This window comes from Ochotona princeps, chromosome X (assembly GCF_030435755.1).
Source record: "Ochotona princeps isolate mOchPri1 chromosome X, mOchPri1.hap1, whole genome shotgun sequence".
NCBI classification, from domain to species: domain Eukaryota; kingdom Metazoa; phylum Chordata; class Mammalia; order Lagomorpha; family Ochotonidae; genus Ochotona; species Ochotona princeps.
This window is the reverse complement of record NC_080865.1, coordinates 97,064,418-97,082,477: the sequence shown is the minus strand read 5'-3', so window position 1 is coordinate 97,082,477 and position 18,060 is coordinate 97,064,418. Positions and strand designations below refer to the sequence as shown.

The window sequence follows — 18,060 nt, the reverse complement described above, 5'->3', positions numbered from 1 at the left end:
GTTAGATATTTGGCCAACATTTCCCTGAGTGGAGGGTGGAGGTGCTTGTGAGAGGAGGAGCTGTGTTGGAAAGTTGAGGCTTTCAAAAGTCTGTTTTAGGACCTGTTAACTTTCAGGTACCTGGTAGATATGCAGGTGGAGGTGTAGCAGGGGCAGTCTAGAATCCAAGAAGATCTGGGCCACCTGTATAAATGGAGGAGTCATTAGCCTTGTGGGTGGTATGTAAGGCTTTGGATAGTCTACACTTTAAAACATTCATGGCAAGTGGAGTTTAAAGATAAGTTTATTGTGGTGCAATGTGTTTGGAAGTCCATGCACATTTCATCATATCAATTTTCCATGATCAGTCAGTAGATACAGTTGTTTGTGTCCTACTACTGAAAACTAAGTATTGTTCCAAAACAGCAAATCATTTCTGTTTTGTTGTTCAAATATTCCTGTTACCAGATGGTCTGACAGGTCACTTTGACTCTTGGTCTCTTGGTCATAGTCTGGAAAAATGCATTCTACACCTGCAGATGATAAAATGTAGTTAAAGTGCTGCAAACAGGGAAACACTGTGACCTCTGTGGCAACTGATCTTTATGGGTACAAGAAATATGTGCTTTAGTCATGGTTTCAATAAATTCCACTTGATGAAAATGCTATAGTATTTTCTGTCTAGGGCAGATACTTGGAAAGAAGACTTGAGCAGTAGTTGAAATTTACACATGTGCATTCTATTTCTAGAAAATTATGAGCCGTCAGTACAATGGAGGTATGACTGCTCTATCTTCAGATATTTTTCATCAATCTGAAAAAGGAATGAGTTATTCCCAGCAACAAGGAACAGGAAACGGTTTTGTTAGCAAGAGGGCAAATGAGAAATAGAATCCAAGTCTGGTGCCTGAGCCTTATTTTTAAAAACAAACTTTATTTATTGATCTATTTTTATCTATTGAAAAAGAGAGAGAAAGAGAGAGAGAGAGAGAGAGAGAGAAAATCTTTTGATCTTTCAGTCTTTCATCTAGCGTTTCACTGTTCGTGCCTCCCAGGATGTTTTAGCAGAAACCTGGACTAGATGGGAGTGTAGTAGCCAGGATTTGAACTGGCAGTATGACACAGGATGCAGTTGTGCGAAGCAATAGTTTAATTTGCTGCACCACGTGCCTACCTTTTTTCTTTTAAAACATTTATTGGTTTATTTATTTTCATCTGCTTGAAAGCAGAGAGAGTGAGCGAGTGCACAGACAAGCTGGATCTATTTTTAAACAAGTACAGCTTTAATTCAGATATAGTTAATATATCATTCAATTAAATATTTTATACAATTCACTGGTTTTTAGTATTATCATAAGAGTTGGGCAATGAACACAATCGAGGTTTAGAATATACCTATTAACACAAAAGAGACAGGATACCCAAGAATAGTTAGTTACTCCTCATTTTTTCCCAACATCCCTTCCCACCTCCTGTCCCTCGTTACCCCGCCAACCTCAGCTTCTGGCAGCTCCTAATAAAGCTTTCTGTAACTACAGATGTGCCTACTCTGGACATTTAGTATATATACAAAATCACGTTTGTGTGATCTCATTTATTTATGTATTTATGTGTGTCAATTCTTTTGACCGAATTCTTTTATTGATCATTTACAAGAGTTTACCCGTGCTGTATCTATCATGCATTAGTTCAACATTCCTTTATATGCTGAATATTATTGCATTTTACAGCTATACCACATTTTGATGACCCATTCATTAGTTAATGGACATTTGAGTGGCTTTTAATATTGTGACTATTATGACAAATGATGTGGCCATGTTCTAAAGATTTATGTATTGGAAAGGCAGAATGACTGAGAAGGAGAGACAAAGATAGATTTTTTACTGCTGGTTCACTACCTGGATGCCAGTAATATCAGTGCTAGGCAAGGCTGAAACCAGGAGCCTGGCATCTGATCTTCCTGTTTTGTCAGGAAAATTAACAGGGAGCTGGATTGGAAGTGGAACCGCCAGGACTTGAACTGGTGGCACTCTGATATGGAATGCTTTTGTCCCAAGCAACGGCTTAACCTACTGTGCCATAACACTGGCCTTGCAGTACATTTCTTTATACAAATTTTCGTGTGAAAACATTTTAATGTTGATACAGATCTAGCAGTGAAAATTACTGGCTCATAATTACATGTTTAATCTTTGAGGAACTATTTTTTAAAGCACTTCCACAATATTACAAAATGAATATGGGCTCCAATTTCTTCACATCCTCCCCAGTGTTAGTTATTTAAAAAGATAGTAGAATTCTAGTTCATAGGATATTACGATATTATTACGCGCAGCTAATTCCCACAACCTGGTTCTTTACCGTGAGCTGAAACACACCAGACGCAACGAGGTATCTTAGGAGGTTTATTCCAACGGAGCAGGAACAGCAAAAAAGAGAGGGAGAGAGGAGAGGGGGGTAAGAGAGGGATAAGAGAGGGGTAAGAGCGGGGTAAGAGCGGGATAAGAGAGGGGTAAGAGCGGGGTAAGAGAGGGGTAAGAGCAGGGTAAGAGAGAGAGGGGAGAGACCAGAGAGCGAGCTGCACCTGGGGGGGGGGCTTTTTGTCGGCCAGGTGTAGCGGGTGGGGATTGGGAGGGATTGAGGGCAGGCCCCCAGGGGATTGGCGCCTGCAGGTGAATGCCTAGGGATGATTGGCAAGTGGGCGGAGTTGGGGAGGGGGCTGGAAGATTGGGAGGTGGGATTCAGGTGGAATGCCAGGTTACATCCAATTGGTGGATAGCTAGGCCGGCGCGAACTTCATGAGCTGTGAGGAAGAAGGAATGGCGCCGGGTCCAGGTTATCCGTGATGACCTTCGAATCGCTCCTCACACCCAGTACTTATTAATTTCTGTGTTTTGATTGCAGCCGTCCTAGCGGGTGTCAGGTGGTTTCTCACTGTGATTTTGACACGCATCTCCCCAGTGACCAGTGATGTGAAGCACTTTTTCATGTGCTTATTGGCCACTTGTGTGTCTTCTTCAAATATATTTCAGATTCATTCATTTTAAAGTCGACTTTTGTTTTTATTGTTGAGTTTTAAAGAGTTCTTTTTATATTAGGATTCTGTATTTGATTTGCAAATTTGTTTTCATTTTGTGGGCTATCTTCAAGTACTTGATATTCAAATGTTCCTAACTTTGTAGTCAAGTTTATCTATTTTTTCTGTTTGTGCTTTTGGTATCAAATGTAAAAAAAACACTGCCTAGTTCAAGGTCACGAATACTTCAATGATGTGTTCATTTAAGATATTTTAGAGGTTTATTTCCTGCTTTCCTACACCTTAATTATTTGATAAATTTTGAGGGTTTTTTTGGTATGGCATGAGTTAGGGAGCCTACTTTATTCTTTTGCTTGTGCATATATACGTGTGTGTGTGTGTGTGTGTGTGTGTGTCACAGCCCCATTTGTTGAAAAAATTCTTTCTTCATTGAAATGTCTTGTCACACTGGCTGGAAAGCAATTATCCTTAGATATAAAGGTTTATTTCTATATTCTCAATTCTAGTCTACTGACCTGCATATAAGTTTATCATTTTACCTGCCTTGATTAGTGTAGCTTTGTGCCAAATTTTAAATTCAGTGTGTATTTTCTAAATTTGTTCTTGTTTTTCAATATTTCTTTGATTATTATGGGTCTCTTGTATATCTATAGGATTAACTTATCATTTTCTGTGTAAAAAAGCCATCTGGGATTTTGCTAAAGATTGCAGTGAATATGTAGATTAACTTAGGGGTTTCTGAACTTCATTTGTGTAGTTGTGCAAATTGAGGTTTTCTCAGTTGTAGGGTAGTCATATTTACACTTTATCACTAATATTCATACAATAGGTTATTCGCTTTTTGTTATGGCTTAGAAGGATTACAATGTATTAATTCATTCCAATTAGAATTATTCCACAGATGTTGTTAAAGGCTTAAGGGGCAGGAAATTATCAACCAGAGCTCTCTAAGGAAAAACAAACAAAAAAACCACGAAGACAACAAAATATCATTCAGCATTTGTTAAGCAGGACTGTAGGAATGGTGATGCTAAGCCAGGGGTAAGAGGCACGTGGTTCCATGTGATTTTGACCAGGAATTTCTAAATACCTTTCCAGGCCGGATAAATGTCTTCAGTTCATCCAGTGTGGGATCCAGTGTGGCAGAAGCTGTCTTTCAGGAAAATAGTTTTCATAGACCAGAAAGATGGACTTGGATCAGTTCTACAGTGTAGTGTTTAAACAGGAAAAGATTTACTTACCCTTATTTTTACGTAAGTCAGGTACCGCATATACAGCTTAGCTTTACAGAATTATTCAGCCTCTCTCAATATTCATCAACCTGTTTTGTGTTTCTGAGTAACACATTTATTAGGCTACGAACAATCAGGCCATTTGGCCAGACAGTGGCAACTCTTATTGCAATGTGGGGAAAATCTGTTCTTTCCTGGGTTAGTTTTAGTCTGTAGAGGAGCCCTGTAAGAGACAGCATCATTGGCAGCAACCCGGGAAACCAAGCTCATGATGCGCCTTGTTATTTTTCCATCATGCACTCTTTTTTGGCCATCTTCCTTCCATCCCTCTCTGTCTTGGAGTTTCCTCCTCTCTGTTTCTCCTCTCTTATTCCCTTGTTTGCCCATTGCCTTCAGTACTCTTTTTCCCTTTTCTCCGTTTTGGTTTTTGGCAGTGAAGTATCTTTTATGTCTTCATTTTCCTATTTTAATTTTTATAATATTTGATGTATGTCTTATAACACATGCTTATAGCTTGATTTATTTTTAATAAGTTGCTAATAATTCTCCTTGTAAAGATTCTAGATAAAGTAAGAGAAGCTGCTAGATGTTGCTAGAATATGAGTTTTCAATAACTTTGTGGTCCAGCAGTCTGGTTGATACTGAGCTGCCCTGTCAGGTCAGGCTTGGTCAGTGGAGCCCTTTAAGTTCAAGAATCAGGATTTCTCTGGTCAGTCTTTATTTGCACTCTTGTGCCACTGTTAGCTAGCTGTCAAATACCAAATCCCAAGACAAGGAAAACCTGAAAGAATTATTTTAACTCAAATGTCCTCTATTTAAATGGAAATACTATGATTAAGCATGGCCACTGCATTCCTAAACTCTGATGACATGTTTATATGCATATGCATATTTGGGGACTTTTTTTTTTAATTTGTTGTTGCAAATCACATCAAGAGATTTGTCAGAGAGCAAAAACAAGCAGCTCTGTTTTTATTTTTCAGTTGTCAGGACCAAAGAGGGTCACTTTTACTTCCTTTGTTAACGCATTGGAAGGCCATTTAGAGATACTGTGTGTCCTTCTGCATGCATTATATGCAAGAGGAAATCATTTTAATTAGATTTACTGTTGCGGATGCTGTGTATTTCAAAATTAGATTTTCTGAATGGAAGAAGAAAGGAATAGGCACGGAGTAAAAGATCTGGCGGTTAGTCATGTATCTACATGAATATAGTGAGTTCTGACATTAATGGGTCATCTTGTTTACTTCCATGGCTTCAGCTTTTTTTTTTTAAGATTTATTTATTTTCATTGGAAAGGTATATTTACAGAGAGAAAGAGAAACTGAGAGAAAGATCTTCCTTCTCCTGGTTCACTCCTCAAAGGACTGTACCTGCCAGAGCTAAGCAGATGGGAACCCAGGAGCTTCCTCTGGGACTACCACGTGGGTGCAGGGTCCAAAAGTTTGGGATCATCTGTCACTGCTTTCCCAGGCCGTTTGCAGGGAGCTGGATGGGAGGTGGAGCAGCCAGGACACAAACAAGAGCCCCTATGGGATGCCTGGGCTTAGAGGTGAAGGATTAGCTAGTTGAGCCAATGTACCAGCCCCTGGCTTCAGCTTTTAATGGCTTCTCTCAGAAGGCGTGATGTTATAAGACAGAATATTTAGAACCATGTAGCGGTGGTTGGTTTTGCTATAGTTGTTGCAAACTACTACTGTGTCTTGATTATTATTATTATTATTATTGGTTTGAAAGACAGACTTATGAAGGGGGTGAGGTGCTGGGAGAGGGGAGAGAGAGAGCTGCTGGTTCATTCCCCTGGTGACTGCAATGGCTAACGTTAGGCCATGTTGAAGCCAGGGCCTGGAATTCCGAGTTATTAGCAGAGAGCTGGATCAGATGTGAAGTAGCCAGTACTTGAACCTGTGCCTCTATGGAATGGCTGCGTTGCAGGTGAACCCTTAATCGTAGAACTGCAGTGCTAGCCCCTCATTGTACCTTTAAGCTTATGTGTGAATATACTTCTATTTGCTTGCACTGTGTATACTAAATGATGGCAATTTGTGTGAATAAACGAACCTCCTTTTAGACACCTTTTCCCAGTTTCTGTTTTAGTGGAGCATTCAAAGTTATGTGATAAAACTTTTTTTTAAAAAAAAATGTGATTTCAGAGTTACCTAAGGAAGCTATTTTGCAAAGACAGTTATTTTAATAACAATGTATGATTTTTTTAAAAAAAGATTTTTTTTTTTAAATGAAAGAGAAGGACACATACACACACACACACACACACAATCTTATATCATCCTTCAAATGTCTACAAAAGCTAGTTCTGGGCAAGTCCAAAGCCAGGAGTCAGAAACTCCATCTGCGTCTCCCTTGTGGGTGGCAGGGTCCAAGCACTGGAGCCACCACCTTGTGCTTCCAGGTGCACCATCAGGGAGTTGAAGTGGAACCTAGGACTCTAATCAGGTTGTCTGGTGTCACATGTCGGTGTCCTACACAGTGACTTATCTTGTTGCACCACAACACTTGTCTCAACAATGTATATTTTTTTAAAAATAATGCCAATAGGTTTTCAAAAGTCTTTTAGGAGCTCGCATTGTGGCACAGTGTAAGTTTCCTCTTGAGACATTGGTATCTCAGAATGGTAGTACACATACTAGCTCAACTTTCCATCCAGATTCCTGCTAATGCTGCTGAGAAGACAGTGGATACTGGCCCAAGTCCCCTGGCAGCAGTGACCCATGGGAGAGACCCGGAGGGAGTTTTCTGGCTCCTGGCTTCAGCTTGGCCCAGCTCTAGCTGTTGTGGACCTTTGGGGGCCTTTGGGGGAGTGAATCAATGAATGGAAGATTTCTTTCTTTTCTCACTGTCTCTCTCTGCCCCCTCTATTTCGCTATAATTTAAATCAACAAATATCTTTAAATGTTAAAAGCACTTTTACTTTAGACCTGGCATTTTGTAATGATTTTGTTTTTGTGAACTGTAAATTCAGGAGATGCCTAGTCAAGTCACAAAATAGCTTTAACAGAGTAGGAAAAGGAGAAGAACATAGGAAAAGACTCCATTCACCCTGCACTTTTTGCCTTTTTACATCCTGTGAACTTCATGTTAGATACTGATTTTACAAGTGGTTTCACACATGGAGAGTGAATTTTCAATGCCTTCCACTCTAATTATGGTATGTAATATTTTAATGGCTGTATGTGTGGAGATATAGATAACAATATTAGTGTCTAAAAAAGTTACAGACATTAGTAGTCCCCACTTCATTCCGATCACACACAAATATTCATAGATGTGATCCATGAGAAGTAAGGCAGCCTGCCATGTACTGCTCTCCTAGAAGGATATTCAGAAATCCTTACTATAGCACTGAGTCCTCACCAGAAATACATGTGCTAATCGCTTCTCAAGAGGAATTTAATTAGACTGTAAAGCCATTTGCTTTTCTTCTGTATGTTGTAGTTTGTCAGCATAGTGCTAAAAGTCTTCTCATTGTGTGCTCACCATCATTGTAACCCGCATCACTGAGTGGTACTTGCCTCTTGCTTCTAGCTCAGGGGTGGAGAATCTTTTTTTTTTTTTTTCTGCCAAGGGCCATTTGGATATCTATCAACAACAAAGAAATTCACCAACTTAAAAATCAACCTACTATTTATTTATGGAATTTTGAATACTATTTGGATAAGGCCAGACCAAATGATTTCATTGTCCTGATACAGCCCATAGACTGGACATCACCTTCCCCCCCCACCCCCGTACCCCACTACTGTTCTAGAAGAAGAGTTTGATAAGTTTCAAGACAGGACCTAATTGGTTTCTCTATCCCTTCATTGCTCAGGGCCTGGTGTAACACCGCATTCACACCGGAGCTGTTAGGAACAGGTGCGTGAAGGAGTGGAATGGCTGATCACTACATGGAAAGAAAAAAAAAACCTCTGAAAGTTATGTTGAAACATGGCTTCCTGTTTCGTATTCTTCTAGTTTTCCTGCATCCTCTTTCTGTCCTTTGTTTCCCATTTTCCTCTAGTATGCCACTTCATGCTAGTGGGAACAAAATCAGCCTTGGTTCCTGCCTTCAAAGCACAGTTAAAAGGCTGAACATTTGAGGACAGCCAGATCTGTGGCCATATGTCCTGGATTTGGAGCCTATTAATTATTCTATGCTGGGTAAACGATGTTGAATATGTATTAGGTACTCAGGCAACACTTCTGAATGCTTGCTGTGTTTATGTGTTCTCTTGCTTGTTCATGTCTCTAATGCAATCTTAACTTTCCTTTGATCTTAGTTGCTGCGTCGGATTTTTTTCCCATTGCAGACTGTATTTTTAGACAACCAAAATATTTTATGATTCCATTAACTTAACTATTTAGACAAACTAAAAGCACGAGGAGGGAGAAGGAGAGAGAGGGAAAAGAGAAAGAGATGGAAAGAGAGCAAGCCAGAGTGTGTTCCTGTCTGCCGGTTCATTTCCAAATGCCTGAAACAGCTGGAGTCAGACCAGACTGAATCTAGGAGCTGGGAACTCGGACTCCCATATGGGTGGCAGGGATCCCAGTACATGTGCCATCACCTGATGTTTTCCAAGATACACATTAATAAGAAGCTGGAATTTGAAGCTAATCCTGGGAGTTGAATCCAGGCACTCCGAAATGGGCTGCAGGCATTCCAAGCTGTGTCTTAACTGCTGTCAAAATGCCTGCCCCACACTGCTGGTGTGAAGACACATACATTTATTCTTTAGCTCTCTCAGATTGTTTTCCTTCAGTTATTACAAAAATAATTTTGGCATGGTCTTTCAAAAATGGATTTTTCATGAAAAATGAAAAGTAAACCTGTTAGTGCCCAAGCTAAAACATCTGTAATGATTAAATTGCTGGTTTATGTGCTTGTTTATGTCAGATTTATAAAAATGATTGCTTAAAGGCTTGGTTATCTTATTGTGCTTGACATTTGCATTTTACATATTGCAAATGCATCTTTTCAAATGTTTATTAGCCATTTTGTTTCCTCTTCTGTGAAATACCTCTTTGGTTACTTTTTTTTTTACATTTATCCATAAAGGATTGTCTTCTTAAATTAATGTATAATCTTTCCTTTTTAAACTTGCAAATATAACTCTTATTTACTTCAATAAAAAAGGAAAAAATTAAAGTATAAATGAGGCAGTATAATCCTTTATATAGCTTTGATATTGCTACTAATTCTTTGTAAGTTATGTATGTCGCATATATATTAAATTAGTTTCTGGCTGGCATCACCGTGCTTCTTGTTAAGTATGTGGGATGAAAGAAAATCTTTATTTTAATGTTACTTAATGTAACCATCTTTTCTTTGGGCTTTGTACTTGTTATCTTGTTTGCAAGATTATTTCCTGCCCACATGTTATTCGGATGTTACACTGTATTTTCTCAGTTCGGATTCCCAGCATTGTAGAATTTGACTTCTCACCAATGTGTGAGCATTAGTATCGAGATCTTGTAGCCCAGCAATTCAGATGGTGGTTGGCATACCCTCATCTCATATTGGCATGCCTGGGTTCATGTTCCAACAACAGTTGTAATGTGCAGAAGTAGAGTCCAGCTAATGTGCACAACAGTGGGGGACAGTGTTTGGGTCCTTTCCACCCACATGGGAAACTTTGAAGTTCCAGCTGCCAGCTTTGACCTGACCCACTCCCAGCCTTTGTGGGCATTAGGCAAGAGAACTAGTGGATGAGAACTATTTGTCTTTATCTCTCTGTTTCTTTAAAAAATTTTTTAAATCAACTGAGTATTGGTCCCAGGAAGAGGAAAGCAAAATATTCACTCAAATAATTATTTTGGCGTCTGATGATTTCCAGCCACTCTGTATTAAAAATGATTAGAATTGATTTTTTTCACCATGTTTTTGTGTTTTGTAGCAGAAAAGTTTCCTTAAGATATTTAGTCCAATAAGGGAGACTTTATAATTTTAACCTTAAGAATTCAATTTTTATGTTCAAATATGTTACCTAATAGTTTTTTTTCTGTTTATAGAAGAACTGAGACATGGATGGCAAGCATGACCCATTACCCCATTTATGGAAGACTTAAGGCTGAAAATACAGAAATGGCTCTCTGGCTCTTGAGTGCTTTGTGATTGCTTTGGGGAAACTGATGGGGAAACTGATCAAAGCTTGCGTGGAGCTGGAGTGCTAAACTCCCATTGTCTGTCTGGGCGTGAGTTCTCATTTTCACACTCTTCCTTTTCTGTAATACTGGTTGACACTAATTGAGCATTTTCCATGTACCAGAGTACTTTCAAAAGTTAGTGGAATCAAACATGGATTCATGTTGGTGCAAAAATTTGAAATCCATGCCTAATTTTTCAGTAATACATATTTTCCAAGATCTTTATGAAAACCTTTGCATGCCCGAATTTCAAATTTTTTTATGCCAAATAAACTGATTTTTAAAAACTCTGTCTTCCACAAAGCTTTAAGAAACACACACGTATTAGACACCATTATAAGTACTTTCATATGTTAACAACTTTGCTTGTTACAGTAACACTGTGAGAATAGGAACTAACATATTTTGTATTTTTCCTGTAAAGGAGATAGACACAGAGAGATGAAGCAGTTTGTTTGATGTTTATTTCTTTCTGTCATTCTTTGCCTTTCAAATAAAATAAAAATAAATGTAAAAACTTTGAAATGTGCATATTTAAATTCAGTGTGTTTAGCATATTGACGTAATCTTGTAAACGTCACTGTAATCAATTTTCAAATATTCCTTCACCCTCAAGGGAGACCAGGTACAACTTAGCTGTCGTTTCTCCACTTTCCTCATCCACACCCTGCCCTATGTAACCTCAATAGACTTTCTGTCTCTCTGTATGCCTGTTTTGAATATTGCATATAAGCAGAGCCATAAGTATGTGTTATTTTGTGTCTAGCTTATTTCATTTAACATCATTTTTTTTTCAAGATCCAGCTTTGTTATAGCATGAAGCAGTTATTATTTTATTGCCAAAAGAGTATGTTCAAAGATTTCCTGAACTTCTTTATTAGTTCATCACTACCAGGATTCAAAATATAATTGAATCCATGTCTAATATCTCCTGGCTGGAGATAGAACTACAGAACTCAATCCAGCTGTCTCGTGTAGGTACCAGGAACCAAATTATTGAGCCATCATTAACGTCTCTCTCGGGAACTGCATTAAGAAGAAGTTTGAATTACGAGACAGAAAATGGTATAGAATGAAGGCAGTTCAGCATTGTAAACGGAGTTCTGACTGCTCAAACACCTGCCCCTTGTGGCAGATTTTCCAAGAGATTTTTTTCTTTTTCCCGTTCCTATCTTCTCATACATTTTGTTGGATACGTACGTGTACACAACTTGGTTTTTAAGGAATTTTTAATGAATTGCCTGAGGTTGTGCCAAAATTGGTAGCTAATTAATTGTAGAATATACCAGTTTCCTTTCCCTACCATTAACATCCTGGAGTTATTTGCCTGATAAACAGCTTTGTACTAAGTCATTTGAAGCCTTATCCAAGGCCACCTGGAGGCCTGCTCTCCTCCTCTGCAGGCATGTTATGAGTGTTCATTTTTTCTTCTTATATTGCTTTACAGCTTTAGCTTGACTGTCTCATTGTCCATCTCAAACCATATAAGGCCATCTACTGTACCTTATTCTTTCACCTACCTTGTCTTGGTGCCTTGTTTCTTCCACTTAGGATCTCCTTCTGTGTTCCTCCTCAATGTATTTAACCGTAATGAATATTTGAGACCCAGCTCACATCATCTATGAGATCTTCCCCTTTAGCTCTCCCTTAGCTTAGGTGCAATATTATCTCCCTTCCTTATGCCCTGTACTATGTTTCCATTGTACTGTATACTATGTCCAGCCTTTTATTGTGGTTAGTATTTTGTATGTCGTATAGTTTGTTGATTAAAAAAAAGATTTATTTATTTATTTATTTTGATTGGAAAGGCAGATCATATTTAGAGGGAGGACAGACATAAAGATCTTTCATCAGCTGGTTCACTTCTCAAATGCCCACAACGGCTGGAGCTGAGCTAATGTGAAGGCAGAAGCCAGGAGCTAGGAGTAGGATCCCAAGATTTGGGCCATCCTCTACTGTTTTCCCAGGCCACAAGCAGGGAGCAGGATGGGAAGTGGAACAGCGGAAACAGGGCACTCTAAATATTCCCGTGGGTCACAGCACCAGGCAGAGTAGGAAAAACGGGAACTCAGTAGATGGTTGATGAATTGAATTATAATGAATTTGAAGGAGGCTCCAGGAGGTGTTAGTAAGACAATTTGGTGTAAATCTTGGTTTTGTTTTGTTAATACGGAATTATGCAAGTCATTTTTCCTGTATCTTTATTGCAGAACAGGTAGTGTACAGTTTGTTCTACGGTAGTCTAATAGCAATTCATTTTGTGATGGTTTCAAAATCACCCTTTTATTTGTTCCACCTTCTAAAGCGTGATGTTTATCAAGACAGCAGTTCAGTTTGTTGAGTGTCCTAAGTCATTACTGCTTACGGGTGGTATAGAGTATATGGTGTTCAGATTGAAAGAGGGAAATTATACTCCGAGAATCTCATCTGCTTGCAGCAGGATTTAAGAAGCAAAACAAAACCCCATTTCACGTGTCCTACACGTCATCAGCAGCAGGGAACTGTGAGAGATGAATACTGAAAGTATGCACTGCTGTAAAACAGTTCAGGCTTTAAAAACAACGCATTTCCCCCCACAAATGATTGTAAAAATCTTGATACAGTTCAGTATACAACCTGTCTGGAGGAAAACGGGAGGCTATGGAATTGTAGGTAATTAATAATTAGTGTTAAAGATAATTGATTGCTCTTTTGAGGACAGATTTTAGAATGCCTCTCTGGGGGCCAGATAGATGACACTATGAAAGTTGTTTCTCCATCTCCTAGGGGATGCTGCTTTGAGTCAGACACCTGGAAATTGTTTAATATTAATCCCTTGAGTAAGTGCATGCATGGAAACCTCCGATTCTCTTTCCTTGTCTGCAAGACCAGGGTTTTAATACCTAGTTTGGAGGATTCATTTTTTTCTTTTTCTAATATTTGTTTATTCATCTCTCTCTCAGATGCACACACACAAAAGGAAAGAGAGAGAGGAAGAGAGAGAGGAAGTGGGGAAAGAGAGAGGAAGAGAGAAAGAGGTGGCGGGGGAGTAGAGAGAGATACATTCATGCATTTACTGATCTACTCCGTAAATGTTCACAATGGGGCCCAGCGTGATAGCGTAGCGATTGAAGTCCTCGCCTTGAACACGCCAGGATCCTGTATGGGCGCTGGTTCTAATCCCGGCAGCTCCTCTTCCCATCCAGCTCCCTGCTTGTGGTATGAGAAAGCAGTCCAGGATGGCCCAAAGCTTTGGGACGCTGCCCCCACGTGGGAGACCTGGAAGAGGCTCCTGGCTTCGGATTGGCTCAACTCCAGCAGCTCCAGCCACTGTGGCCGCTTGGGGAGTGAATCATTGGACAGAAGATCTTCCTATCTGTTTCTCCTCCTCTCTGTATATCTGCCTTTCCAATAAAAATAATAAATAAAACTTTAAAAAAAATGTTTGCAATGGCCAGGAGCCAGGAGCTTCTTCCGGTCCTTCCACGCGGGTGCAGGGTTCCAAGGCTTTGGGCTGTTCTAGGCTACTTTCCCAGGCCACAAGCAGGGAGCTGGATGGGAAGTGAGGCAGCCAGGCCTTGAACTGGTGCCCATATGGGATATTGGTTCCTGCAGGTGGAGGATTAGCCTATTGAGCCATATTTCTGTGCAGCGTTTCATTAGGTGACAGTATCTAGAAAGGCAGGTAGAGAGTAATATAATAAATCAGAGAAGAAAAAATAAGTAAACAAGCAACAACAAAAAAACTAAGCATACAAGAAATGATAAAACAATCTGCTGGTTGTTAGGTGTATAAACAAAAGCTGTATGCACTAATCCAATCTCAGAGTGCTATTCTCATATCTGTAGATTATGCTTTTGTGCTATGTGAATTAGGGAAAGCACATGGCTACCGGTTGAAGACCTGATAACAATAAACGTTGGTGAGGATGTGGTGAAAAAAATACCCCAGTCCGCTGTTGTGGCAATGTAAACAAGTGCGACCATTCTGGAGGACAGTTTGGAGATTCTTAAGGTACTTCTTAAATTTTTAAAAAATATTTTAAACTTTAATATTGTTTACATAGGTAAGAGGGAAGATACTGCTTTTAAAGGCAGAGTGACAGAGAAAGAGAGAGAGGGAGAGAGAGAAAAAAGGAAGAAAGCTTCGCTGTTGTGCTGTACTCGTCCTGCGCTTCCTCTGTCCGTGTCTCTGGACCAAGCCGAAGCCGGGACCCAGAAGCTCCATCCTGGTCTCCCACATGGGTGGCAGGGGCCCAAGCACCTGAGCCATCTGCCTCTGCCTTCCCATTTACACGATCAGGATGGTGCATGGAAATGGAATGGCTGGGATTCAAACCGTACGGAAGTGGCAGCCCAAGCAGAGACATTCATCTGTTGTACCACAATCCCTGTCTTTTCTGAGAATCTATTTTTCATCTGTAAACTTTCTCCATGGGATAACGTAACCAGCTCCCAGTCAAATGTGAATCTGGTCAACAGGAACATGCTGTAATATGGACTTTACCCAGCTTTGATAATCCAGGCTTTTTATTTTCCATGCCCTGTAGTAAAAAAATTTAAAGGGTCAAAACAAAGAACAATTATAAATCTTGTTTGTCTCACTGTTACATTTCAGAGGAGTATCTATGGGAATTCAACAGACTCAGCTACAAAACTGCATGTAAATCAACGTCACGATTTTCTCTAGCAGCAGTGGTTCTGTTCCTCATTGTTCCCAGCAGTAATCTCACTTGGCCTTTGTAGCTGTTTACTGATAACTCTGTGTCTTGTGTTGCCTTTCGCATGCTATCTTTTCTTCTTTTATTCTGTTTCCATCCCAGAACTTGATCATCTTTTAAAGTTGCAGCATGTAATTTTAGTGATCATTTCATCTTTCTTCATTAGTGTGGAAATGTTATTTTATTGGCATATTTGTAAAAGGAATTTTAGGATAGAAAAATAGTATGACTTTAACTATGGACATTGCATGTTTCTGGGTTCCATAAGGTCCAAGAGATCTTCAAAATTATTGCCATATCATCCTCACTTCTAAAATGTAAATAATGAAGGCAGAGGTAGGGGGGTGAGTTGCCTAACTTTTCAAAATAGTAGCTTAGCTTCTGAACCAATACTAAGTCCTGGTCCTCAAACCCCCAGCCCAATCTTATCTTAAGTCTCAATGCCTTTCTTCTGACATGAATGTCTAAATTGTACAAAAATGGACATAGTTTCTACAGCTATCCAAGAGTCCGAATGGTATGGGAGGAATCCAGTTGCCCACGTTAGTGTCTCCAGATTTGCCGTCTGCCATAAAATTAGTCTATTTATGTTGGTAGTATTCCCACTGATGCAAGCTCAGGACAAAATTGGGCTTGTTATTATGCAAGGATATTTGTATGTGAAATGATCTCTCATTGAAAAGCTTGAACACGTTTGAGCAACTGCTACTTACACAGGCTCCAGAGAGCAGGGAGAGTGCCAGTCCTTTTGGCATTACCCTTCTGCCGTGCCTCCATGCTAAAAAAATATGTGGCTAATAAAACACATTTCCTGGGCCCAGCAGCGTGGCCTAGCGGCTAAAGTCCTCGCCTTGAAAGCCCCGGGATCCCATATGGGCGTTGATTCTAATCCCGGCAGCTCCACTTCCCATCCAGCTCCCTGCTTGTGGCCTGGGAAAGCAGTAGAGGACGGCCCAATGCATTGGGACCCTGCACCCGCGTGGGAGACCCGGAAGAGGTTCCAGGTTCCTGGCTTCGGATCGGCGCGCATCGGCCCGTTGAGTTCACTTGGGGAGTGAATCATCGGACGGAAGATCTTCCTCTCTGTCTCTCCTCCTCTGTGTATATCTGGTTGTAATAAAATGAATAAATCTTAAAAAAAAAAATTTAAAACACATTTCCTTATCTGAGGAAACTCGTAGCATTGAAAGAATTATTGCAAATGTAAATTTATATGCACTGACCTGGCATGCACTTGGGGTGTGTGTGTGTAATTAATTATGAGACATCTTTAAGAATTTGTTTTTTATGTCCTGAGAGCATCTTGGTATTGACATGTGAAAACTGTTGTGTTTGTTCATTGCTTTGGGTTTCAAACGTGGGGAACATTTTGTAACTGATAAGTCTTACGTAGTGCGATCTGTTGAGAACTTGTTTCTTTAAATCTCCAGAGAAGGACTGACCTTGGTATATCACGTCATTATGGCATGGCTTGGAGCACTAAGGATAATGGTCATGAGCTTGATACCACCAGAAACCAGAACTTTGAAGATACTTTGTATCAGACAGCAGGTGGAAAATACTGCATCAGTAATGTGAAACTACCAGCATTAAAACAATCCAAAATAGGCTAGTTTAATGACCTTTTTTTTTCTTTTTAAAAATATTCTTGTCCCTGGAAAAAAAGACAGGCATTGGACTTTGATTTTTGGCCCCTATAGACCTCATTAAAATTGAGTATTACAAGTTAACCCTTAAGATCTAGGACAACTAAGACTACTGAACAATGCATGGGCCTTGCTCCATTTTTAATGATAAAAAATGGATTACTGGATCCGGCGGCGTGGCCTAGCGGCTAAAGTCCTCGCCTTGAACGCCCCGGGATCCCATATGGGTGCCGGTTCTAATCCCGGCGGCTCCACTTCCCATCCAGCTCCCTGCTTGTGGCCTGGGAAAGCAGGAGAGGACGGCCCAATGCGTTGGGACCCTGCACCCATGTGGGAGACCTGGAGGAGGTTTCTGGCTCCTGGCTCCGGATTGGCACAGCACCGGCCGTTGTGCTCACTTGGGGAGTGAATCATCAGATGGAAGATCTTCCTCTCTGTCTCTTCTCCTCTCTGTATATCTGACTGTGTAATAGAAATAAATAAAACTTTAAAAAAATGAATTACTACATTGCTGCCTTATGAGCAAGGGCTAGTGTGCTAGACATTTCACAGTTATTTGGCACACCATCTTGTGAGGTATATTGTTGTGCCCAAATTCTGGAAGAGGAAACTGAGATTCAGAGAGCTTGCCCATATTTATACAGCCAGTAATGCAACAAGCAGGGGTTAGAGCCCAGCTACATTTGCTCTATCAAGCTCTTCTCCTTGGACTCTTTTGTCTAAGATGGGATCAGAATATCTACTTTAGGATTCTTTCAAGGATCCCCCAAAATAGAAGACCTGAGATGCAATTTGTGAAAGGCATTCTCAGAAGGCGACAACGATCTGCTACAGTGTTTGCACAAGACTGTCTATCCTTCACATGAAACCTGTGGTCAGGCACCTTGGCTGCTTGGCTTTCTGGTGAATAAGCATGGGATGTTTGAGAAGCAGGTCACTGGTCTTACATACCCAGGGCTATGTTCAAGAGTGTGATTCCCTTGCCATGTCACTAAGAGGAGGAGAGGAACTCAGCCATGTGTGTGCGGACACAGGTCTGTGTGACCCTCAGACTTCTTCCTAGCACGGTGAGCGAATGTGTACTTTTAACGTGGTTGTTGTTTTCTTCCCTGTCTCTTACAGAAGCTGAGCTGCTCCTCCATGTAAAGGACATCAAACATTTCTTAATGCAAGACATTGCCTTCTTGTCTGGTAAGCCCACTGTGACTTGGTTAACACGTTGCTACTTACCAGATGAACAGCATATGTATATATATACACATATATAATATATAATACATGTAAACATATTATGCTGCATGTGTAACATGTATACGTATACA

The 18,060-nt window shown here is 40.1% G+C and overlaps 1 protein-coding gene across 2 annotated transcripts in view; it reads left to right on the top strand.

The window, feature by feature from the left end:
- The window catches only part of MCF2 (MCF.2 cell line derived transforming sequence), a 99,395-nt gene that overhangs the window by 4,019 nt on the left and 77,316 nt on the right, over window positions 1-18,060 (top strand). For both annotated transcript variants that reach the window (XM_058659048.1, XM_058659049.1), the window contains exon 2: window positions 17,861-17,929. In XM_058659048.1, the coding sequence (XP_058515031.1) occupies window positions 17,861-17,929 (69 nt within the window). The remainder of the gene's footprint in view (window positions 1-17,860; window positions 17,930-18,060) is intronic.